This window comes from Ursus arctos, unplaced genomic scaffold, assembly GCF_023065955.2.
Source record: "Ursus arctos isolate Adak ecotype North America unplaced genomic scaffold, UrsArc2.0 scaffold_23, whole genome shotgun sequence".
In the NCBI taxonomy this organism is placed as follows: domain Eukaryota; kingdom Metazoa; phylum Chordata; class Mammalia; order Carnivora; family Ursidae; genus Ursus; species Ursus arctos.
Genome location: NW_026622908.1, coordinates 3,291,797 through 3,317,228, shown reverse-complemented (window position 1 = coordinate 3,317,228; position 25,432 = coordinate 3,291,797). Strand labels below are relative to the sequence as shown.

Here is a 25,432-nt window from a genome sequence, read left to right as displayed (position 1 = left end):
CTTTGTGCTGGAATCAGCTCCGTTTTCATCTTGAGACTATATATAAAGCAACAGGGGGAAATCCCTTTGTGAGGAAAAAGAATATCAGCCAAGCCCGAGTCCTCCAGCCTCCCCTCCCCCGCAAAAAAGAAACCAGCAAAACAACAAAAAGGCTGTTTTCCCTAAACATGTCTGAACTACAACAAAGAAATCTATGTGCAAAGTTTCTAAGTGGAGCATCTGCATCGGTGGCTACGATTTCAATGACGAGACTCCTTTTTTTCATTTGTAGTTAATGACAAATTGCAGCCCTGTGAGTAGAGAGCAGGCGGGAGGAAAATAAGGCTCTGGTTGGCCAATGGGACTGTGTCTCCAGACTGTAACTATTTTTTCCCTTTTGCCTTCAGAGTACAAGAGCTTCTTCCTAATTGGCCTGACGCATCCAATTGCCTGGGGGACATAAGATTGCTATAAAAGGAAAGGAAAGAGTAAGAAACAGGTAGTAATGACTTTCTGACAGTCAAAATAGATGTTAAGGCAGATGTGAGGCTTGTCAACCAGATTATTGCCTTGGGAGAGGACTTTATAATAAACACCTTCCTCCATTCCCTGTAACGAACTGGGGAGTAGGCAGTGAGCTCGATCCTGGAGCAAAGGGCCACTGTTTCTCATGCCGGGCTTAGTTCTGAGGACAGCGTCAGGAAGAAGGTACACGTGACAGAAGGGTGGTGGAGAAGCACGATTCCCTTTGCACCTCATGTTTTATGGAGAGAAGAGAGGAGAAGCAGAGGGTGAGAGCCCTGCGCTCCAGCCTCTCGACTCTGGGCCAGGAAATGTCACACCATTTGATGGGAACACTAAGGGCCAAAGGATCCTTACCCTGCCCCTTGTTTGGAATTCTGGGAAGCAGCTGGCTGGAAGGGCGCCTTATGTGTAAACATGGGGCAGTAGGACACTGCGGCTGGGCAGGGAAGGGTCCGAGTCTGTGTCCCCAGATCTCCACCTGCTCTGTGTGGTCCAGGTAAGGCCCAGAAGTGCCCACCGGCTGGTCAGTGGGCCTCCCATAGGGCTCCCCCATGTTGAGGAGAGCTGTGGTCCCCCCAGTGGAGACCGTGTGGCCAAGCCGAATGGAGGATGTGCTGAGGTGAGGCTGAGTAAGCCGGGGCATGCCCGCAGGCTCCAGGCGTGCTGAGGGGTGGCCAGGCTGTGGAGGAGGCCAGCCACAGTCCTTAGCTGCAAATGTCAGTGGACAGAAAGCAGCCCAGTGACAGGACACAGCGGTGCGGGGGCTAATGACTCACAGCAACCAGAGCAGACACCTACCGAGAAGTCACACAAACGTGCGTCCCCCGGTTACTGGCCTTACGGGGAAAAGCAGAAGGTAGAGGCGGCCATCGCCCAGACTGAGCATTTTCGTCCCAGAGAGACTGAGCACGTCCTACAGGGACTGTTTAAATTATTGCATCAGACTGCGTATACTAGGGAGGGATAAACAAAGTTCTTTTCTCTCTTGCTAACTAATGGGATAAAGCTGTTGTGGAAGAAGAGCTCAGGTATAGTTAAAATGAAGAAGCTTTGTTTTGTTTGGCACACCTGAGAGGACTGAAGAAATGTATGATCCTCACTCCTCAGTAAAAATTAAAAAAACAGAAAATTCAACGGTGGCGAATGGGGTCTGTTGGTGGTATTTATTTTACCATCCTGAAATGGAGCAAATTTATATTTTTATTAGATGTGTAAGTCAGATATTATGCTCTATGGTTTGTTAATCTAGGTCTATTCCAGTGTTGGTCCTTATTTGATAATCAACACAGAAAAACAAAAAATTTCTCTCTCAATGTTGGCTTATCATCTGAGCCCTTCTGACAAATGCAAATGATGCATACCAATTTTATCTGTTCTATATAGTGCAGCCCTACAAGGATTTTGCTAGAAAAAGAATTTCCTTGCTATAAAAGAAGCCCACAAATCACTACTATGTGGGAAAGAGCAGGAGACCCTGAGTCTGTGGTGGTCTGTTCCTGAATCTCAGCGCCCTCACTACTTACTTTGAGCGTGCCAAGCATGCCAAGTGTGCTGAGACTCAGTTTTCTAAACTGTAAAATGGGGATAAAATGACTAAGTAAAAACAACCATGACGATGGTTAATATTTACTAATATCCAATATTTGCTAGGTGCTTGCCCTGTACCAGCAACCCCATAGGGAGGTACCATGTTTGGTCCGTGAGGTATACAGAAATTGTTGAACTTGTCCTTTTAGACTTAGATCTCAGTGCAGGAAAGCCATGCAGAGATCTGATCCCACGAACACGCACGTACGAAGCGGTAAATACGCCTAGCGTGCTGGAGCCAATGAACACATAAATCAGGCCAGCGTGTCAATTGAATTTATTTCAACTCTCCCTCCTTCGTGGTGGAGATCATTTTCTCACATGTGCTGCCCTGGCCCTGCCCATGCGGGGAGGGGTGGGGGCTGCTTCCGGTACCACGTCTAGTGCCCCGCAGAACGAGGCCCGCCTTCCTCGGGCGCCTGTGTCCTGGCTCTCATCTCATCTCATCATCTGTCTCTGTGTTGGCTTCTCCAGTGAGACCCCAGGGCAGGGGTGCTCTTCTTCATACGCCAGGCCCACACTAGACTCTCGGCGAAGTATTTCTAAACTGAATAGATGGGAAAGTGAATGAACTGTATTGTTCTATTAGCCTGTGGGATGGAGTCCAATGCTGTCCACACAGCCCAGGTGAACGAAGCCAGAAGCGCCTTGCTGGGCGGGCGGTGGGCTTCCACCTCTCCAGCCTCCCCCTTCGCCTCCAGGCTGCTCGCGCAAGATGGGAAGAGCGCCCTGCTTTGGGCCGTGCTCTGTGCAAGTCCCTTTCTGGGGAAAAATGTCCTTCACAGGGACCCAAACACACATCGCTGTACTCACCCTCCTTGAGCATTTTCTGTCTTAATTTCTGTTGCAGTCTGCTTTGATGATCTTCCAATTCTAATTCTTGGGCCCTGGGGGTAAGAAAACGTTCACACCTTATAAATACTGAAGATCTGCCTAGAAACACATAAGCTCACTGACTATGGCTACTGTACTTTTTTTTTCTTATTAAAACTGGGGTCTTGGAATCTCTCTAAATGGAAAGGTCTGCTGCTGAAGGAGCCGAGAAGGGCTGCTGGGATACGCTGGCTTGTAGACGCGATGGAGCAGCTGAAGGCTGGGATGTGATCCCAGGGGGCGTCTGGAAGGCCATCCAGGCCACCCTCTGGGGATGGATCATTAAGACATGGCTATAGTATGATCCAGGGGAGAAGCAATGACAACCCAAAATTCTTGTCTCCTTTAGGGGCAACGTGACTTCAAGTATCACCTCTACCAACTCCCAAATCTCTGATTGTGGAAAACAACAAAACAAGGGGGAGGACACAGGGGCGAGCCATTTGTCCAGGTAGAGCGGTAACCTGCAGACAGCTATCCATCTGGCGGTAGGAGATGTGGAAAGAAGAGTCAGTGATGCTTTGGAGTTGTCAAGCTGGGGTCTCTGTGTTTCCACCAACAGGAACAGCAGAGTCAAGAAGCGAAGTTAGTTCTCGGTGAAGGTCAGTTTGGCACTTCTTGGCCTTTCCATGCCTGGGGATATCCCATGTGCGTGCAAGGTGCCCACACGCTAGGCCGTGCGTAATGTGGAGGCCCCCACCCTTGGAAACCCAACCCTGGAGTGCTCAGGAGAAATGAGGACCACACACCGATGTCGCAGGGCTCAGAGGTGGTAGTTGAAACCATGGGATCCCTAAAAGGAAGACTGTAGAGAAAGGAAAGGTTGAAGACAGGAGCTTGGAAATGCCTACACTGAGAAGCCAAACAAGAGATATAACCAGGGAGGAAGCTATCAAAGCTCTGAAAAGCAACCGAAACAAGCAGTGCAGCATCACAGAAACCCAGAGGAGAGTTTTGAGAGAGAGGAGAGAGGTCGAGGTGAGAGAGGTTCACTGCTACAGAGACACCGAAGGGGGGAGGGCAAGAACAGGGCCCTGCCTTTGACAGCGCGGGGCCTTCCCTTCCAGCCCCACCGCAGTGTGCGTGTATCCGCTACGGCGTTGGGGTCGCTCTGCTGTGCCCGGCCGCGGCTGCCCTCGCCTTCCTACTTCTCTTACTACTTGGGCCAACCCCCCTGCCATGTTCAATAGTCTGCCTTTTGTTATTGACCCTGAACTTCTCTCGGCCCACTCTGGGCGCCCACGGAAGCGCAGCACTCAAGGCTTCCTTTAGGAGAGCACTTTCTGGGCAGAGTGCAGAGAGCTGGCTGCTGAGGCACAGTCCACTCAGTGTGGCGCTGAGGCCACGCTGTCCCCGGGCAGCTCCCAGCCAGGGACAGAGCACAGCCGGCAGTCCTGGAGCTGGTCGCCTCCGATGGCGTCTCTGCTCCTTTCGGCCTGGCTGAGACGTTCTCGGGCTGCCCCGCAGTTCGGACGCCCCTCTGCCCAATTCTCGTTCCTCCCCCTCTCCTTTCACGGGTGTCAGGACCACAGAGGTCTGCAGGCTTCCCTCTTACTCCCCCTCCCGTTCCCTTTATCCCACTATGTCTCTTCTTCTTCTTTTTTAAAAAGAATTATATATTTATGTTAGAGAGAGAGAGAGCAGTAGGGAGGGTGAGAGAATCCCAAGCGGACTCCCCACTGAGCACAAAGCCCAGCTCGGGGTTCGAGCCTGGAACCCTGAGATCATGACCTGAGCTGAAATCAAGAGCCAGCCGCTCAGCCAACTGAGCCACCCAGGCGCCCTGTCTCTTGTGCTTCTAACCCTGTCTCGGCATCTGCTTTCCCAAAGCACTCAAGTCACTTGTCTAAGATGTTTGTCCTTTTGAACCAGCTCTTTCTCGAAACTAAAGCCTATCCTTTACCAGAGCTCCCACGTGCTTTTGTCTAGCTCCCATGCCTGAGTTCTTCCCTCTGGCGTCTCTCGGAGAAGAGGTTCCCTCTGACCACACGCTGACTAGGGAAGCCAGGCACTGAGCACAGCAGCAGAAGCGACTTCCCTGATTCTCACGGGAGAACCTACGCACGGACTGCTCCTTCCACACACCTCCATGGAGCTCTCGCCATGTTTTCTCATTGCTGGTGTGCTGTGTGTTTGCATGTCTGCCTCCCCCGAAACCACGAGATCCTGGAAGACAGGGACCATCGCCCTGTTTATTCTTCTTTGCACAGTACCCAGCACAGTTCCTGGCACACAGAATGTGTTGGATACGTTTTTGTTGAATGAACGTTGTGATTCAGATGTGGTCCACAGGAGGATGGTATGACTGTGTAAAAAGGGCTTTGCCGTCAGGTGGGCAAGGACAAGTGTGGCTCTGAGATTCAGCGTGTGTATCCAATTAAAAAATAGTGACTGAAAAAATAATTACTAAGGAAGATGTCTTCTTCCTCAATCCTGGACTTTCTTTCCACGTCCATGAAGCTCAATGAGTGTAACTCCTGGTCTCTTTCCCCAACCCCCACTCTTACTCACTCCCACCCTGGAAGAGGCAAATTTGGGAGGAACTAGGTGAACCTAGCTCACACCCTTTTTCTCTTGGGATCAGCCTGCCTAGAGCAGACCTGGTTCTTGATTACTCGGAGCCTTGCCATGGGTCTAAGACTTCTCAATCTTGACACTATTGGTGTTTTAGGTGTTTAGGTTGGGATGACAACCAAAAATGTCTCCAGAAATTGTTAAATATCCCCTGGGGGGTGAAATTGCCCGCAGTTGAGATCCACTGGTCTAGAGTAAAAGCCTTGCCCCCAAAGAAGCAAGTGGGTCCATTAACTTTCGTGACGACATAGGTGAATATGTGTAATTCTGGGGTCAGGTTAGTGTAGTGGGTTGAATGGTTACCCCCAAAGATATGTCCGCATCTGGCTGAGTGACCTTCGGCTCTGTCCGATGTCAGGAGATCCAGCTCTACCTTCTGATCGCCCACCAGGCTGCAACCTCTCATTCAGAGAGCACAGCCGGAGGGGTCTCAGTCCCTCAGTATGTTAAATATGCAAGGAAGTAGCCGGGCGGATCTCCCCAAGCCCTTCCCAGGGTTCACACTCAGAGGCCAGATACATGCTTCCCCTCCGCAGGTGTGCGACTGCAGGTGCCCCCCCCCCCCCCGCCACTGGCCCGGAGTTGGGGGGGGGATAGACTGCAAATACCTCATCCAAACGCTCTCCAACCCCGGACCCATCGCCTGACACCTATTTGAGCCACAGGACTCCACAGAGAGAACAGACGACGAAGATTCTCCGCAGTAATGACAACATGATATGCAAGACGCCAAATACCAATTTGCCTCAATCACAATTCTGTATGCACGAGGAGAAAAATTCCTGGGACTTCAACCTGGGAGGGCGAGCCACCCGACTCCCACCCGCTTTGCTTTTAGGACTCGCTGTTATCTGTGTTGCCTTACTTACATGATCAGGAGCTCTGACTCATATCGCATTAATTTATTCTTCTCCAGAGCCAGCTTAAACCATTCCTGCAAGAGCTCTGCTTCATCTTGTGCGCCTGAATCTGCTTAAGAAATCAACAGCAAATGCGTTAGATTGGCATTTCTCTCCCCACGATCAACCCGCGTAGGCGTTGCTTTAGTGGGCTCTGTTTGTAGCGGGAAAGGGCTCGGCAGGCGGCAGCCCCCTGATGGCCTGTTGATGCCGCAGGTTGCGGGCCTGCCTAATCAAGCCCACCTGGCACGCTCTGGGGGCGAGGTCCTCTTGGACATCGGGGCCAAGGATCCTTCAGCTCCAAGGGTCATACAATCCTGATCATGTCCTGCCATAAATGAAACTTCTCCTGCCTACTGGTACGTCCTCTGTAAAACTTCCGTATGTTTATGCCTCACATTCTCCACCAAAGAAAACCCTACTCATTCTGCTGGTTACTATCTCCTCCTCCCTTCCCCCTCCAAATCAAATGATTACTGAGTGCCCAGGTGGGGCGTGGCTCCCTCGCGGGGCAGAGACGCCCGTGCTACATTTAATCATAGAGGGGCGGTGATTAGCATTTTGATTTTTTGCACAAAGAAAAGCTGAATGATGAGAAAAGAATGTTATTAGCTTTGAGTCTCACTGGGGGAGTTATATTCATACCTTCTTATAACTTAGATTATGACCTTTATTAAACATAAGAATAACCATAGGAACACTGACAACGCTTTTAGATATGCAATGTTAGATGCTAAAGGTTTAGATAATAAAATGTTAAAATCTGGGCATATTTGAGAAGTAGCAACATGGAGGTGGCTTTTTAGTATTTCACCCTGAACTGAGAACGCAGGCTGTATTGCAAAGCTCATGGCCATTCTAGAAGGATTTATACTGGAGTGTCCCATAGGCAGAGGGGAAAACAGCGCGGACGGAAGTTATGCGTGAGCCTTTGCTTCTTTATTGGTTAAACTGAACAACAAGACACACAAGTAACACAACAGTAATCAGCTACTGTGTGTTATGCAGTGATCACATGCCTGTCAGTGGGCTCCATGCGTTAATGGGACATCACACTAAATCCTCATCACAAACTCACCAGTAGGTTTGCTTACTGTGACCACTTGATAGCTGAAGAAAACAGAGGTTTAGAAGATTAATTTTCCCAAGCTCACAGTGAGTAAGTGGCAGAGCCAGGACCTGAACTCAAGTGAGCTTTATCCTAAGCCAGGCTTCTCGCAGCTTGCACAGCACTACCCCCTCCTCCTCACTCCTTCCCTCCTTCTTATAAACGTGTAAGGTGAGTCACACCCCGAGCACATTGCCTTGTACCTACTAAGTCATCTGTAAAAATGAGTTCCCTTCCCCCCCCCCTTTTTAAAGATTTTATGTATTTGAGATAGAAAGAGAGAGCGTGAGTGGGGGGAGAGGCAGAGGGAGAAGCAGGTTCCCCGCTGAGCAGGAAGCCTGAAGTGGGCTCCATCCCAGGACCCTGGGATCATGACCTGAGCCGAAGGCAGATGCCCAATGACTGAGCCACCCAGGTGCCCCTCCCTGTCTTCTTAACCACCTTTTTATTGATATGGACACTTGGGTTTAGAGAGATTTATATGAAGTGCCCCCAAATTATATAAATAATGGGTAAACTGGTGCTATAATGCAGATCTTGACTTCTGATGAATTCATTCATTTGTCCGTTTCATCCATCCACCCACAGTTCGTTCACTCGTCTAATAATACCTACTCATTGAATAGGTATTGGATACTGCTTCAGGTACTGGGGACACAGTGACAGATAAGGCTACCCATCATGAGAAATGTGGATGCAGTAAGGCATAACGCCTGCCATCTCTTTTTTTTCCTTTAAGACTCTTCCGAATCAGATGGATTTAAAGAGCTAGAATAAAATAGACCATTAGGAAACTCTTGCAACAACAAAGCAGCAAAAAAGTACTCTGAGAAAATGGAGAAGGGAGGGTTTTCCTGGTCAGGATGTGAGGCTGGCTGGGTGTTTGAACTGGGATGTTGAAGAATGGGTAACACTTGGAGAGGAAATAACGAGGATGGGAGAGGACATTTCCGAGAAGAAGGAACAGTGTCAGCAAAGACGTGGGGATGGGACAGAAGGCAGTAGAGACAGAGATCAGGCAGGGCTAAGGGGGATGGAGGGGTGCAGGGTGAGGTCTGGGAGTGTCTGAGGATTTCATCATAGAGGCCCCGTGCTAAGGCTCTTGTACTTTACACTGTAGGATACAAAGGGACACGCAAGGTGGTTGAAAAAGTGAAGTTTTACACAGAAAGGATTAAAAGGGAGAGAGGGAGGGAGAGAAATAAGCAAGGTGTTCTTCTTCCTTAGGTTTCTCGGATGAACGAATGAATGAATGAATGAATGAATGAATTTATAAACATGTTGAGTACTAACATCTTCTGAGTAGTGTTCACAGTGCTGAGGGGCAGGGGTGAATAAGCATTGGTTTCAACTCTTAGGGAAACTGAGAGCTTGCAGTTCAGCAGGGAAACCAACCCTGCACAGCCAAATAGAATACAGCGCGTCCCTTGCTACGACCACACAGACGGGAATCAAAGAATAAAGTATATAGACCAGAGATGATATGTAACATAAAAGTTACTTTAAACTCAGACTTGGGATCCAACTTGCACCCTTCCACCCCCCACCACGTGGGCTTGAACACTTAGCATAGCCTCCCTGAGCCCCAGGCCTCTCATCTGTGAGGGAAATGCAGTGGGACTGTGCACATGAACACCTTAACCCAGGCACGGCACGTGGTTTAAGCTCAATAAATGGAAACGGTCATTATTCAAATCATGTAACATACACGATGGAAGACCGCTCTGGGGTCATCTGTTCCAGGAATTCCCTCTCCCTCCTTCCGCCCCAGCCTCTACGACAATGCCCCACGTGATGGGGGAGCTCCCTACAGGGCTGTCTGCTCTGACGGACAGAAGCCTTCTTTCCACCGGCCTTCGATGGGTTGGCCCCCCGGCCACTGAGTCCAGTTTTGCCCTCTGGAGGAAAAGAGAGAACACTTCACCTTCACACAGAAGGCATTCGTGTATTTGAAGACAGGTCTCAGGATTCACTGAAGCGTTCTGTCAGAGCCAGCGCCCCCAGGTCATTTATCATTGTGTCACAGAGGGCTGCCCACCCGGGGATGTAGCCGAAAGCGAGTCCGAATCAGAGTATCAACAGCTCAGAGTGGAGAGACCCTCCCGCACCCTTGCCCGGCACCCTGGGGCTGCCAAGGTCTCTTGGCTGCCGTGTGTCTTCACTGGGCTCTTACTACCTTGCACACGAAGGCGGTCCTTCCACCCTGGTGCTGGCGACGTCTGATGACTCCGTGTTCTATTGGTACAACTGATCTTTCCCTTCGCCTGACTCAAGACTTTCTATGTATCTTGTTACGTATCATCTTGTCTACTCTGTTCCATCAGAAGGGAATCTTTTTGGATATTTTATCGAGCTGACACAGTGCTCACTTTGGGATTTCTGCAGAATTGATAAATGGGCATCCTGGACCTCTATGCAATATTGAAAACAAAATGTCGGATGGGACTGGACCAAGAACAGAGCCATCTGGCCCATCATTAGGACCCTTCTCAGGCTTCGGGCGAGGCTGTGCTACAGACTCTAACTGCACCCCATCATCCAGCACACATGTCTCTATTTTGTCCATGAGGCTGTTACAGGAAACTGTGGTAAACTAATTTCCTGAAATCAAGCTTCCCAGTGTCTGCCATGTCCATTGGCACTGCAAACCTCACAACTCCACCCAGAAAAGGAAATGACATTTGTTTTCTCAGCTTCTCAGTAAACACCAGTGGTTCCTAGTACTCTCTAAATTTCCTTCTAAATGTTCACAATTTCTTTAATAATTCTTTCTAGAATTTTGACAAGGATCAGAATTCATATTTCTTTCCCATGCGATATGAAACATAGAAAATATACTGGCCTTTAGTCTTTGGTTCTGGGACTCTCCATGGATTTCCAAAGACGGAGGTTACATCTACCAGTTATTTCAAACACCAGGGGGTTAATTTGGTTCACTCGACAAATTCTGATTGCGTAATGCCACACCCAAGACACTACTCTATATACCATCTTTCACCTGGGCTTAGAAACCTGAATTCATTGCTCTCTCATTTTTCTCACCCAGCTTTCTCATCCAGATTCAATTCCCTCTTCTAGATGTGTTTAACATTTCTAGATGGAGGACCATTTTCCTTGATAAAGAAAACATAAAAGCTGAGAGTTGGAAATTCTGCCTTTTTTCATCATGTAACTTTACACCATCTGCCTCAGCACTGGGCCTCTCCTTTCCTTGTTCTCAATCCAAAAGAAACAGCGTTAAAGGCACTATTTTGCTGTCTTTAGAACTCCCCCCCCGGGCCCGATTCAGCCTCTTTGCTGCATTACACCCACAGGTTCCAGCCAGACTTTTATCCTGCATTACAAGTCCTCTTTTTAATTTCTCTTGTGCATTTTCCCAAAATGTGGTGCATGAGAGAGTTGCCTTCCAGCCGTGCTGAGTTCTACTGATGCTGTACTCAACAAACACGAGTTGAACTGAATCATTCCATTCAATTTTCTTTTTTTCCATGAAACAACTTACAGTAGTTTTTTTGAGTCTTCCTTGCCTCAACAGTCAAAATCACTTTGGGGGTATCTTTGAACATATCGTAACTGATCCATTTTCCTGGTGATGGATATCGAAGTTGCTCTTCATGTTCTGCTCTGGAATACACACTTACAAATGAACTTTTTGAATAGTATGGTATGCAAAAGGTCAGTCACTTTCACGGCAGAAAGCCAAAGTGTCTTCCCAAGAGCTATGACTGTTTATACTCCCACTAACATTGAATAAACAGCTTCCCTGGTTTCTCATCCTTGCCACATCCTTAGTATTATCAAGTTTTAAAAATTTTGGTAATTTATTAGTTTAAAATAGTTTCTCATTGTAGTCTTCATTTGCATTTTCCTAGTTACTAAAATGAGTATTCTTTCTGTGAAGTAAATATTTTTATTATTTGCCTATTTTTATTTTTTAATTTAAATTCAATTAATTAACATATCATGTATTATTGGTTTCAGAGGCAGAGGTCAGTGATTCATCAGTCTTATATAATACCCAGTGCTCACTACATCACGTGCCCTCCTTAATGCCCATCACCCAGTTACCCTATCCCCCTACCCCCTCCCCTCCAGCAACCCTCAGTGTGTTTCCTATGATTCAGAGTCTCTTATGGTTTGTCTCCCCCTCTGGTTTCTCGTTTTATTTTTTCCTCTCTGCCCCTATGATCCTCTGTTTTGTTTCTTAAATTCCACACGTGAATGAAGTCATATAATTGTCTTTCTCTGATTGACTTATTTCACTTCGCATAATACCCTGTAGTTCCATCCGTGTCGTTGCAAATTATTTGCCTATTTTTTATGTAGGCAAATATTTGCTTCTCTGTTTCTTATTGATTTGTAAGAGTTCTTTACACAGTCTAGAACACTGATCCTTTTTTGGTTATATTTGTTGCAGATGTAGTTTCTGAAGTCGTGGCTTATCTTTCTTTTCTTTTCCTTTAGAGTGTCTACAGACCACCAGCTTGAGGTCAAAAAGATTCTTCTTAACTTCTCAAGTTTCACTTTTCATATTAAAATCTTTAATCCTTACGAAATGGATTTGTTTGTATGACGTAGGACTCAATTTCATCTTTCTCCTCTGTTGAAAACCACTTGTCCCAGAGTCACTTATTACCCGTGACCTGCAATGCCACTGCAGGCTGACACCAGGTTTTCGTGTATGTGAGATTATGTGTGAGTCTTCTGGTGGCTTTCAGTGAAGCAATAAAATTGGCTTCATAAAGGTCGTGTACATTTTTGTTTCATTTTCTGCTAGGTACCATATGTTTTTATGCTAATGCAAGGGACATGTTTGCTCTTTCATTCTTTAATTGCTTTATGCTGAGATCTAGAAATGTAATTGCTTTTTCTATTTTAAGCTTATATCCAATCACCGTCATATAGGCTCTTATTTTTAGTAATTTATTTGTGCATTTTTGGGGGCTTCTCATGTGGATAATTCTACTACCTGGAAACAACAAAAATTTGCTTCTTCTTTCCAAACTTTATGCCATTTCCCCCTTGTCTTACCGTACTGGCTAGGGTCTCCTGGGGAGTGTCTAATAGAAGGGGTAGTCATTCTTCTCTTCTGATTTTTAAAGGAATGCTTCTACTATTTTACCATCTAACAGTGATGTTTGCTACAATATTTTCAAAGATATCCTTCAAACTAAGAACATTGTATCTTGTTCTGTTCCTTTTTTGCTAAAAGTTTTCCTCCAAATGAGTGTTGAATTTTGTCGAATGATATTTTTTCTTATATTGAAAAGACTTATATAGTTTCCCTTTTTCATTTGTTAACATGGTGATTATTAATTCACCCTTAGTTTGCCAAATTTTAAAATTAATTGCATTAAATATTCATTTATATTCTTTATTTAAAATCTGCTATATCTCTGGTTATGTCTGCCCTTTTCATTCCTAATCTGTTTTCTGTCTTGTGTCTTCTATTTTATTTTTAAAAACCAATCGAAGAGGGTTGCTTCTAGTCTTTTATTAGTCTTTTCAAAGAACCAACATTCGGCTTGTTTGATCCTCTTCATTTCACAACGACTCTATTTCATTTCTTTCCACTTATTATCTTCTTTCTTAGGTTTATTTTGTTTTTGCTTTTTCTAAGTTAAGTTGGAGGCTTAACTCGTTAACTTTTAGCCTTCCTTCTTTTCCAATAAAAGTACTGAAGGCTATACCTCTCAGCAGCATTCTCACTGCATCCCCTGAGTTGTGGTCTACTGTTCTCCTTTCCGTATTTGGTATATTTTAAATTTCCAAGTATATTTTTAAGAAATTCCCATTTGATTTTTTTCTTTGATCCATGAGAACTATATCTTTTAACTTCCCAAATGCATAGTTTTAAAAACTATCTCTTGGCTACTGACTTCTAAGTCAAGCACATGGTAAGTACATGGTATTACAGGATGTGGTCTGTAGAATTCAGGTTCTCTGAGATTTATTTTATGAACTAGTATGGTCAATTTTTATAAATCACCACATGAACTTGAGAAGAATATACATTCTCTAAGTGTGGGGTAGAGGGTTTTATAAATGCCTTTTAAAGTAAGGTTATTTGTTGCATTTGTTCACATTTATACTAATGTTTTGTCTGCTTGACTATCATTGAAAGATATACTAAAAATCTCCTGCCCCGGTAGTAGAAATTCCCCCTGTAGTTCATCCGTTTTTGTTGTTGTCGTTACATATATTTTGAGCCTATTATAATCAATACATATGCATTTAAAACTGTGATATCTTCTTGGTGAGTTGATCATTTAAAAATTACGTAGTAATATGGGGCACCTGGGTGGCTCAGCTGGTGGAACTTCTGACTCTTGGTTTCACTCAGCTCATGATCAGGGTCCTGGGATCAAGCCCCGCATAGGGCTGTGTGCTGAGCACGCATCTCCTTGCTCCTCTCCCTTTGCCCCTCTCCCCCGCTCATGCTTTCTCTCTCCCTCTCGAGTGAAAAGGTAAATAAAATATTTAAAACATAATAAAAATTATGTAGTAATTTTATTCCTGTTTATTCCTAATCATCATTTTGGTATTAAAGGCTATTTTATCTGCTTTTAATGTAATTACCTCCAGATTTTTTCCTCGTTTCTTAATTATTTTTGTTATGGAGAATTTTGAACACAATACGTTATCCACAGCTTTATTTAGTGAGTATATATTTTGTCATCCTTTTACTTTAGAGCTTTTTGTGTATTTGTATTTTATACGGATTTGCTAAACAGCATACGGTTGTCTCGTTCATTAACTTTCATTATGTTTCCTGAGGTATTTGGATTTGCTTCTATGTCCTACTTTGGGCTATCTTTTTATCTTTTTAAAATGCTCTTTTGCTTTTATTTGGAATTGAGTTGGGATTTTTGTTTGGCTGATCATTATTTTTTTTTAAATTTCTTTTCCCTTTGTTTCCTCCAACAGATCTGGAAGTTACTAATTTTATGTCTATTGTTTTAGTGTCTACATTTAAAATTTAAGTAGGTACTTTTAGTACCTTAACAAAGTTTAAATTTATTCTTTTAACCTTCTTCTAAACAGTATAAGGGCCCTGGGACACTTTGCTTCCAATCACTCAACTCCAAACTTATATCTATTTTAGTTCGGTACTTCAGTTCTGTTTTAAAACTCCATGTTATTTTACATCAACAAGGTTTATTTGATTTACTACGTGTTTATTACTTTTTTATTCACCATTTTTTCCTGTATTTCAGATCCTCCTTCTGCATATCCCTTTCTCCTTAAAGTATATTGTCTAGAATTTTGTTTATACATGGTTAACTCTATTTGAGAAAAAAATGAACGTTTTTTATTGTGCACTTGTTCTTGAAATACACTTTTTCTGTGTACACTGTTCTCGCTGGAGAGTTGGGGTTTTTTAGCTGTTTGACACTATTACTCCACTGTCTTGTAACATCCATTATTGCCACTGAGAAAAGGGCTGTTAGTAAAAATTTCGTTCCCTTTTTAGATGATTTATCTTTACTCTTTATCCACTTTAAGATAATCTCTGTCCTTGATGGTCTACATTTTCCTTCGTTGTGCCAAGGTAGAGTGTGGATGTACTTCAAATTATCCTGATTTCTGTATCCTGGAACCTCTGCATCTATAGATTCATGGCTTTCACCCATTTGCAGAAAAAGAAAGCTAACATTTATAAATGCTTTGTCCTCATGCTTCATCCATTATCTCTTCAAATAATACACAACCTTAATTTTTTCTACTTTCCCCTTCCAGGACTCTGATCGAACACATACCACACCTTCTCGTTTTATCTTGTGTCCACAAACCACGCTTTGGTATTTTCCATCTCCTTCTCTCTCTGTGCTGCATTCTGGTTCATTTCCTCAGATATAGTGTCCAATTCACTCATTCTCTCTACCACCGTGTCCAAGCTGCTGTGTGGTACATTCACTGGGTTTTTAATTTCAATGAACGTATTTTTCATTTTCAGACTCTCCATTTATTTATTTTTTAAAAATCCTTAAAAAAAAATCCCTGGCCATTTTCTCAGCTTTTTATTTGAAAAAACTTAAACCTAAAGGGTTAAGCATTGTATGTAGTTGTTACGTTTCTTTAGTCTCCTTTCATCTAGAACAGTTCCTAGATATGGCCACGCTGTTTGTTTTTTTTACAGCATTGACATTTGTGAGTTATTTTGCAGATGGTCTCTTAGTTTGCAATTGTCTGATTATATCCTTATGGTTAAATTCAGGTTAAGCGTTGCTGCTGCCTAAGTGATGATGTGTCTTTCTCGGTACGTCACAGCAGGAAGCTCGTGGTGTTACGTTTGACTGTGGTCACGGCTGGTTAAGGTGAAGGTGGTGCTGCCTGGCCTCTTCTATAGTGTTTCTTTCTGCTTGCTCATTTTTATGTGTAATCTGTTTCTGTAAATGTCTGACACATAGACATACATATTCTGTATTTAATAATTAATAATAGCTTAAGTTCTTGGCCATTTAAATGTGTTGTTTTTGCCATTCTTAGTGGTTCACTTCCTTGTGTTTTGTAGGATTATTTATTATTATCATCTCACAGTTTATTGAACTTAATTTGTCTGAATCCAGAGATCATAAATGAAAGCCTGGTTTCTTTCGTAGACGATCGATGCTTGTCTTTCAGGGATTTAGAAGAGCTGGCATAATGCGGGACTCTCGAGGTTAGCTTCCCTCCTTTTCCTTAGTCCCAAGGCTTAAACTTTAAAACCACTGGTATTTATCCTCAAGGCAACCCTGGATTTCTTTTTTATGCTTGCTTCCCTCCTGGCACATGTAAGTTTCAGCACACTTTTCTTCTCCTACTCTTCCTTCTTCTTGGCCCTGAGAGGTTTACCTCACTTACTTGGGAGCCCAGCAGTATTTTGGAAAGTATAGTTGTTGTGGTGAATGGGCGGTTACAGCATCTAGTCCCCCGTTCTGCTGCTCCATGCTTCTCGGGAACTGCATTCTCTATTTCTGACTGAGTCGGCCACTTGGTAATCTAGTTTCAAATATTTTTCCAGGTAAAGATCATTATGACCGTGTTTTTTTTAAATCTGAGGGTTGCAAAATTAACCTAATGGGTCATCACAAGCACTAAAAATAAGATGGAATGGAAAGTACTAGTCTTTTATATGTTGCAAAATTCAGTATTATTTCTTGATGAATTGTATTCAAGTATATATTTACATGGGCTAACTTGTGATATAAAATGTACGTCTTGCTGTTGTCATGGTGGTTTTTGTGTTTAAAGCAATGCTCTAGGGCCGCTAACTCTGAGACCTCGATGCCCCAGGAATCCACTCAGCGGAGAGGACTCAAGCCTTCTTCTTCAGGAAAAGAATCTCAGGCTCACCCTCACAGGGCCCATGTTTGTGGGAAGGCCACTGACTTTCTACAGGGTGGCCACTGAGGCTGGAATCCGAGGGGCACACGCGATTGGTGCATAATTACTATTTGTTGGGTAAGGCAATCTGCAGTAGACCCTGAGTAGACCCTGAGCACCCCCACACATGTCTGCCGAGTGTGATTAACAGTGAGGCCTCACCACCCTCCAAGCCCGAGCAACTCCTACAACCAGCCAGGGAGACGCTTCTGAGAAGGAGGTCAGGATCCCTCAGCAGGACTACTGTACAACTACTTGCTTCCTGGGAAGGGGCTGGCTTGCCGGTGCCTGCTGTAAATGCCGCGGAGGGCCCTGCCTTGAGCTTCCGGGCCGTGGCACCATCCACCATGTGCACAGCTGCCATCTGGGCCTGCCAGGTCACTCGGGTAGAGGGTAACTCGTACCATGCTGCGTTCCTGCTGCTTGCTGGGCGGGGAGTAGACAACTCCTGTGCTCCGGTGCACGGAGTTTCACTGTTTGCTTTCAGCGCACAGAGTTGCGGCAAACCCATCCAAATTCCTGGCTTGCTGAGCCATCGACTTTGGAATCTTGTCACTCCTGGCATTCTCTACGAATGGCGTGGGGATTCAAACTCACAAGTGTCTGATTGCGGTATCTGCGTTCTTTTCAGGGCACCTCGTGTTACATTATCAAGGAAAAGTATTATTTCTTCTGTTCCTCAGCAGCCATCAAGATAAAAACCACAGAGTGTAAGCCAAACTACTTCCCTCTTCCTGGCTAGCTTAGCATTGCACGTTCCCTTGGCATAATATGTGCTCCTGCTGCCACCTACTGGCAGCCTCACACATCCTGCTATTACTTTGTAAACTCCGTCTTTGTGAAGGAGAAGCCATCTGGCTCTGAAAAAAACTTACAAACAAACAAACAAACAGCTCAATGCAGACAACCAGCTGGTCAACCTTCCCAAAAAGTTGGTAGAGCTATAAGGGAAAAGTAATTCCCATATACCTCCCCTAGGGACAAATCTTTTCTTCTTCCAAGCTGCTCTCAGTCTTCATCAGATTTTACCTGCCTCCAATTATTGAAAGAAAGCGGAGATTCTGTTATCCACACCATCTAAATTTGAATGATGGTCTCTTGCAAAATTGGGGACTTCCATGGCCCTCACACTTAACACTGACCACCACATCGATAACAAAGCAGTGGCTAAGAGCGCCTTGACCAAGAAGAGTCTAAGTGGCTCGCAAAGCTTGGCTCGTTTTCCCCATAGAGGGTGGGGGCCCAGGGCAATCAGGCCCCTGCACATCCTGGACCTTAACTCCGGGCAGCTAGGAGCACCAGGGGAATCCATCCATAACACTTCTCCCTGCCTCCCAACACCCAACCGACAGGACATCATGACTTATCATCTAGGGTGGGTGGTTGGATTTTTGTTTTTCTTTGTTTCTTTTTCCTTGACAAAATGGGGAACAACCCTTCCCGGGGGTGGGGGAGTTTATTTCTGACTGTTGGGAAGAAAGAAAGAAGGAATTGTTGTCACGACAATTAGGAGCTCATCAAAGCCTCATTTAGCTCATCAGCCATCATTGCCCTCCGTCCCGCACCCCCGCATGTTCCTCTAATTCAATGCCCGCCTAATGAATAACTCCTAGGAACAAAAGCGCCTTTCAGACCGGCGCACGTAATTATTAGAGAAGCCTGCATAACTGTCACAGACTACTCATGTTTTCAGGCCTGTCTCTAAATTTGGTTATTCACAACCTTTATAGCTCAATATTATTGCCTAACTGCGATCATTTTCTAATTATCCTAATAATACCTATTAAATAATTCCCATTAAATCACTTGAACCAGAGCAGCACAGGCCAGCTCAAATACGACTTAACCTAATAAGCATTGGTCATTCATTAAGCACCAGGGCAATCTTTTAAAGGGGCTGAATAGAATATTAAACTGCAAAGGAATATTATTATTGCACAAATGTTATTACAAGTTGGAGTGTATTAATTTCGACGCCTGGTTCGCACATCCTCCGTTTGGTTTCCTGTGGGGCCGCTCTCCTTGACTCGACTCTTCTAGGCTCCAGCCCCATGTTCATCTGCTTCTGTCACCCACACAAGGACAATCAAGGGGGGAAAGGCCCATAAACTGGACAGGGGAATTAAATTACTAAGGATGTAAAGGGAATGAAGGGAATCCATCTTCTGGCTGGGTCGACGCACCTTTGAGAACACAAGCTGGCTTTCTTTAGCTGATAATTCAAAAGACCCTTCCTGTACACTTGGGGGAGAGGGCGATTTTCAGAAGCCTGAAAAATTTGGTGTCTCGAATGTAAATTTCAAGCGGCAAAGATGAGCGAGTCAATTCCTTCACAGTGCATGTGTGGGGATGTTGAACAGTACTTTGTAAAAATGATACCAGGCGGCAGTTGTTGAATGCCTGCAACGTGGCACGCGCTCTTGGGAGGCACTATGCCCACTAGTGCCCTTCGTTCTCAAAGTGACCTGGTAATGGGAGGATCATTAGCTCCATTTCTCACAGAAGGAATCTGTAGCCCAAGAGGTTAGGCAACTCTCCCAGGGTCACGCAGCCTAAACGCAACGGAGCAGAATTTGCACACGGGGCTCTTGGGTGCCTTTCCCCACCATGCCATCCTGCCTCCCCAGCAAACTGAAATATGCCCCAGCTTTGCTGGCTTATCCTTTCCATTTCTAAGGCTCTCACTGAAATCTGTGGATTCCCAAAGACTAGTGCAGAGCCTTCTGGATGGGGAATCTGGTCGTACAGCCAACAAGGGCAGCTCATTGTACTGAACGCCCTAGCAACAGCTGTACAGACAGGCAGGGACTCTCACTCCAGGCAAGAACAGTGATTATTTTTGTCACGAAGTCTACTCCTGATAGGCCAATTGGGGTTATCTTTGCAAGGACATGCGCAGTGTATTTTAGTAAGAAAGGAACAGGGACGGTGGGGCGGCTGTCAGTTAAGCGTCTGCCTTCGGCTCAGGTCATGATCTCAGGGTCCTGGGATCAAGTCCTGCATCGGGCTCCCTGCTCCGCGGGGAGTCAGCTTCTCCCTCTGTTTCTCCCCCACTTGTAGTCTCTCTCTCTCACACACAAATAAATACATACAATCTTAGGGAAAAAAAAAAAAGAAATGGAACAAATACTAGTCGTCTACCCCATGCCATGTGCTGTGCTAAGCCTTCCACACGAACAGCTTTACCAATCCTCAGCACAAATCCAAGACACTGGTATGATGAGCACTCCCACTTTCCACACCAGGACTCAGGCTCGGAGGGGTCAAGTCGGACTCCAGCACCTCCCCGGTGCGCAGAAGCCTGGGAGCCGTACGGCTGCTGATGCTCATGCCGCGGGGCCCCTCACTTGGCTGAGACCTCGCAAGGCTCTGGGAACAACCCTCCCAATTTCGCCCGCGGGACTTTGTACAAACCTCAGGCCTCACGAAATCCGGGTCTGCCCCTGCTGATATCACATAACTGAACTTCTAAGAGAACTGAAATCCCAACCTTCCGCCACGTTGCTGAACGAGTACCACGTTGCTTATGCGATCGCTCGCAGAGATATGTTTTTAGGGTCTGGTTTTTCACCCATTAGATCGAAAACACAGAAGGCTAAAGATAGCACATCCGAAAACTAAAGAGACAGTACCACCCCTAAGTCTAAGGGCCCCTCCAATTCACTAGCTGGAAACTAGTACTGGGACAGCTTCCAAAAAAAAAAAAAAAAAAAACACGAAAAACGTAGGTTTCTTTAAGCCATCCCTCACCTCCGAATCCTTTGCTGGCCCCTTGTTCAATGAGGCACATCCCGTGTTTTCACATTTGGCCTTTGCAGGTGCCATTCCCTCTTCTGGAACAATCTCCTCACCTCCTAGGTGAATAGGTGAATTCCTGTTCTTCCTGTGGTTTCCATCATCATGGAGAGCCCCTTCCAGGTGCTTAGCCTGAGTGCCCTTCTCCCCAAGGTCAGTGAGGAAGCTCGTGACTGTGTTCCCATGCTCCCTCCCCGAATGCTCGTTCCTATCACTGCACGTGTTCTCCTGCAGTGTGGTCTATTTATTTACGTGCCTGCCTCCTTCAATGGAGCGTGAACCTCTCAAAGGCAGAAACTGGGCTGTGCTCATCGTTACAGACCCGCTGTCTTCATGTCTCCCACGCGGTAGGTCTTCACCAGAGGAATTTGTTTGGATCTGAGAATCTGAAGCTATTGGTGGGACACTTACCATTTCTTGTACCAGGCAAAACACTAATTTATTTTCTTTATATATATATTTTATATATAATTTCTTCTTTAATCCTTATGTCAGTTCTAGAGGAAACCACAAATATCCCCATTTTAGAGGTGAAAATGAAAGTTCAAAGAAGTTTGGAACATGACCGGCCCACGGGACACAGCTAGAAAAGGAAGAAATGAGGACTTTGAGTCCAAGTCCGGGCTTTGATTCACTACTAACGTTGTCTGAACACCCAAATAGTTCTGAATTTCTCATAACCCCTGGATTGCAAAGAACACTCACACTTGCAGAAGTGAGACTGGGCAGGCCAGAAACCCAGTTACAAGGCCCACAGGCTGACCAGGGCCCTAGGAATTTCAAACTGGACCGTCAGTTTGATTTTGGAAACCTGGCGCCACATGTCCTCGTTAACAGTTCCACGGGGACAACACGGTTAGACTGGCAGTACTCTCAGAGCACGGACGTGGAGCCGTACCCGCCTCTCCCATCCGCCGGGCCGCCTACCTGCTTCCCCTCTCAGCGCCTTCTCCAGCCTCACGCCTTGGATCTCCGAAGCCCTCTGCCGCTGCTCCACCTCCGCCAGCTGCCTCTGGATGGCCTGCAACGCCAGGGTCGCACGTCACACGGGGCCTCTTGAGGTGCAGAGTCACGTGAGGGGCTGATTCTGTCCCTCATGCTGTCCCTCCTTGGGTAAGGACCTCCGAATTCCCAAATAACTAGATCCTGACGTTTCCCTTCTTTAGTGTGAAAACACAAAGCATGGAGTCTGTCTGTAAGCCCAGTCTGCCCCCATGGAGACATAAAGACAGTCCTCTTTGACCAGGCCGACCACACGGACGTGCCCTCAGGCAGAGGATGCCGGGCGAGGGGAGGTTCTCATGGCTCCCAGACCCTTCTGAGCCTTGGCCTCTGACTGTGCTCATAGCGTATGCAGAACGGCAGCTACTACTCGGAGTACGATGAGGATCTGGGGGCCAACACAGAGCGTGGCCGCATCCCATCTTCCCAAGAGGAGCCAGCAGACAGCTCCCGGGAAGCTGGGCTGCAGCAGGAGGCCCCGGGCCAACTCCTGGGGCTCGGGCGCCTTGCTCGGCGTGTCCAGCTCCCCTCCTCAGCTACAGATTGTAAACACGCTTTCACTGTACCGCAGGGCTAACACCCAAGGGCCGCTGGACGTGCACGTGCACAGCGGCTGTTAGCAGCAGATTACGAGGCAAGACTCCCGAGGCTCCCTGTGGACACCTATTCACACTCGGGTTTGCGTGGACGCTCTTCCTTCCCCTACTGGCTACTTCCCTCTTGTCGGCATTAGGAAGGAACATGAGGGGAAAGCCTTTCCCCTACACACGCTGTTCCCCCTCAGTTTCCGCTGCTTTCAAACAGCATGCTGGCACATCTCCCAGCAGGACAGACGTTGCACCTGGCCGAACGGGTGCATGAAAGGGGCCGGCAAATGTCTGGGCCGGTAGAATGTGCCTGTTCTTCCTCCCTTCCTCACTGCAGCTCTGTCTCACCCCCTCTCCTGCTTAACTCCCCATCTTCTCGGCCTGCCCTGGATTCAGAGCACAATCACTGAAATACCTCCGGCCCCGTGGAGAGACGCGAGCAGGGGTCGGGCCCGAGCAGCCGCCTGGCTCTCCTCATCCCAGCTAAGAGGGTTTACGTCCCAGGGTTTAACATAAAATCTGAAATAGATGGGCATTCTAGGTAACACCACTGTGATTTCATGCCCTCTGTCTCTCTTTTAAGACAATTGTATTTTTATAAATCCATCTCTTGATGGCAGGACGTAGAATCACTAATGGAAGGGAAATATTTAAATGACTTTATGACTGACTGTTGTGCTTTTATGGCTATATGGTTGTTACAGACTGAATCGTCCCCCTGCCCCCAAATTCATATATTGCAGCCCTAACCCCCAGTGTGACTGTATTTGGAGAGAGGGCATTTAAGGCAGTAATTAAGGTTAAATGAGACCGTAAGGGCGAGCCCCTAATGCGGCAGGACTGGTGACCTGATGGGAAGAGGAAGCAACAGGACAGACACCTCTCTCTCTCTCTCCGCCTGGGCACAGAAAGAAGGCCATGTCTACAGGCCAGGAAGAGAGGCTTCACCAGACACCAGTCCTGAAGGCACCTCGATCTTGCGTTTCCAGCCTCCAGAGCTATGAGAAATAAATTCCTGCTGTCTAAGGCACGTAGTCTGTGCGAGGCTGTTATGGCGGCTGAGCGGACTACATAGTGGTCGTTCTTTGGAAACTAAGGATGAAAATCTTGGAGACTAGAAGGGGCTGCTGTGAGCACCGGCAGAGGAGACTTCCAAAGGCTATCATGGTTCTTATTACCACCTGCGGTCTGGAGGGAGAACATAAGGAGGGAGATCGCCAGTCTGCCAATCGGTATCCTAAAGGCTTACCTTGTTCTCACAAGGCCAAGCTACAGTGTTTCCAGGAAACCTGTTTCAGAAGTTGAGAGGGGACAGAGGGACTTTGTGGGGATTTTCCCTGTCCGCTAGGTGAAAGCAGTGGCTCCCTTGTCAGTCACTGTGAAGGGGAAAGGAGTTTGGGTTAAGCGGCTTCCTTCCTCAACAGGACAACACAGCCAGATAAAGGGGTAAATGGAACAAACAGAAGGGAACACTGCATGAGTACGAGCGGTCATTCTAAGTCCTTCTGTCCTAACACCCCACTGTTCTTCCAGGCTAAGTCTGGGGTCATCAGGGCCGTGGGGAATGCCTTGACTTTCTGCTTCCTTTGCCTGTCTGTGACAGGTGCGGGCAGACCCGCTCGGGCAGAAATGTCAGAGCTAACTATCAAGACAGGGATCTGTATTGAAATGCTGCATGTTCATGTTTGTGATGAACCTTGGAACAGAGACAGCTCCTAATAGTTGTGAGCTCAGCAGGGACACTGGCAGGAAGTCAGGGGAAGGTTGTGTCCTCACAGAGGACAAGACCAAGTCCACCGCTATGTGTCAGTCGAGCCTTGGGATGGTTCCCAAGGCCATGTGTTGGCTGTCATTCCAGGCTCCCTTTGCAGGACACACGTTGGCAGATGGAAAAGCAGTTGGGAGTGGGCCAGCGCCAACACCTGGGCTCCTCAGGCCCCAGGGTCCCACCAGGGGTTGGGTCAGGGCCTTTAGAATGGCCACAGATCTGGTCATTCAGAGAAGAGAGACTGACCTTTCCCCTAGCCCCATCTCCCCCGATACAACAGAGACTTCCAAAGGGTTTTCCAAACCAACTCCCAGGTCCCAGACCCCAGGCTCACTTATTCAAGTCAAGTTTGTTTTCTGACCTGAGCTTTATGAAGTCTCTTCAATTCTTCTTGCTTAACCAATTGTTTTGTTGCTTTCTCCAGCTTCCTTCTTCTTCTGAGTGTCTTCCTCTCCTATAAAAACCAATAGAGAAGAAAAAATGTATCTGAGAAAAATGGGTTTAAAATCTGCAAAATAATGATACAGGCTTCTACTTGCTCCAACCAAACCACTGCTTAACTTCTGGAACAATGACGTCCAACAGGACTTCTGGCGATGAGGGAAATGCTCTATATTTGTACTAAGATATGCAAGCCACTAGCCACATGCGGCGATTGGACATTTGAAATGAGCTACCATGAGTAAGAAACTGAATTTTCAATTTCATGTCATTTTCATACATTCAAATGTAAATTTAAATAGTCCCATGTGGCTAGTAGGTCCTGGTTTGGGAAACTGGTGTGTGTGTTTGGGGTTGGGGGTGGTGTCTATGTAGATATGTAGGTGGGACTGGCTTTATAGAGAACTGATCTGGCTCAGTCAAGGGAAGGAATAACACAAAAATTATGCTCTACACAGGTGCTACCATAAGGTCCAAGAAGGATGAGCCTGAGAGGAAAACACAGACACACTCACACATAAACACACACATACACACTTACACACACACCATGAAAACCAATTAACAACTTTAAACAATCCTCAGGTTGGGTCTACATTGCCTAATTAAACCTGGGAATAGAGGACTGTGTCAAAATCATTCAAATCCAAGTGTTTCTTGGCTTGAGGTAGGCATAAGATTGCTTCCCTTCCCTGCTTCACTTTGCTTGTGCAAATATGTCATTCATGTCACTGGGTTTCAGGTACGCCTGGGCTTGGAAAATCCAGAACACTCAAAAACTGATGCACTGAAAATAGATGTGAATCCCGGTAGTGTGCACTTCCCGGTTTGAAACACCAGAGAAAGGAGAAGTGATAGTGTGGCCAGATCCGCATGTCGGAAAGCAGGGGAGACATTTCTGGTTGGAGAGACAGTGGAGAATGCTGGT

The 25,432-nt window shown here is 46.2% G+C and overlaps 1 protein-coding gene across 1 annotated transcript in view; it reads right to left on the bottom strand.

Moving 5' to 3' along the window:
* LOC125280902 (F-actin-monooxygenase MICAL2-like) overlaps window positions 1-25,432 on the bottom strand; it is a 53,437-nt gene that overhangs the window by 3,935 nt on the left and 24,070 nt on the right. The window contains exons 5-8 of the mRNA XM_048214053.2: window positions 24,425-24,517; window positions 21,634-21,727; window positions 6,408-6,510; window positions 2,905-2,978 (exon numbers count right to left, since the gene is read on the bottom strand). Of these exons, the coding sequence (XP_048070010.1) occupies window positions 2,905-2,978; window positions 6,408-6,510; window positions 21,634-21,727; window positions 24,425-24,517 (364 nt within the window). The remainder of the gene's footprint in view (window positions 1-2,904; window positions 2,979-6,407; window positions 6,511-21,633; window positions 21,728-24,424; window positions 24,518-25,432) is intronic.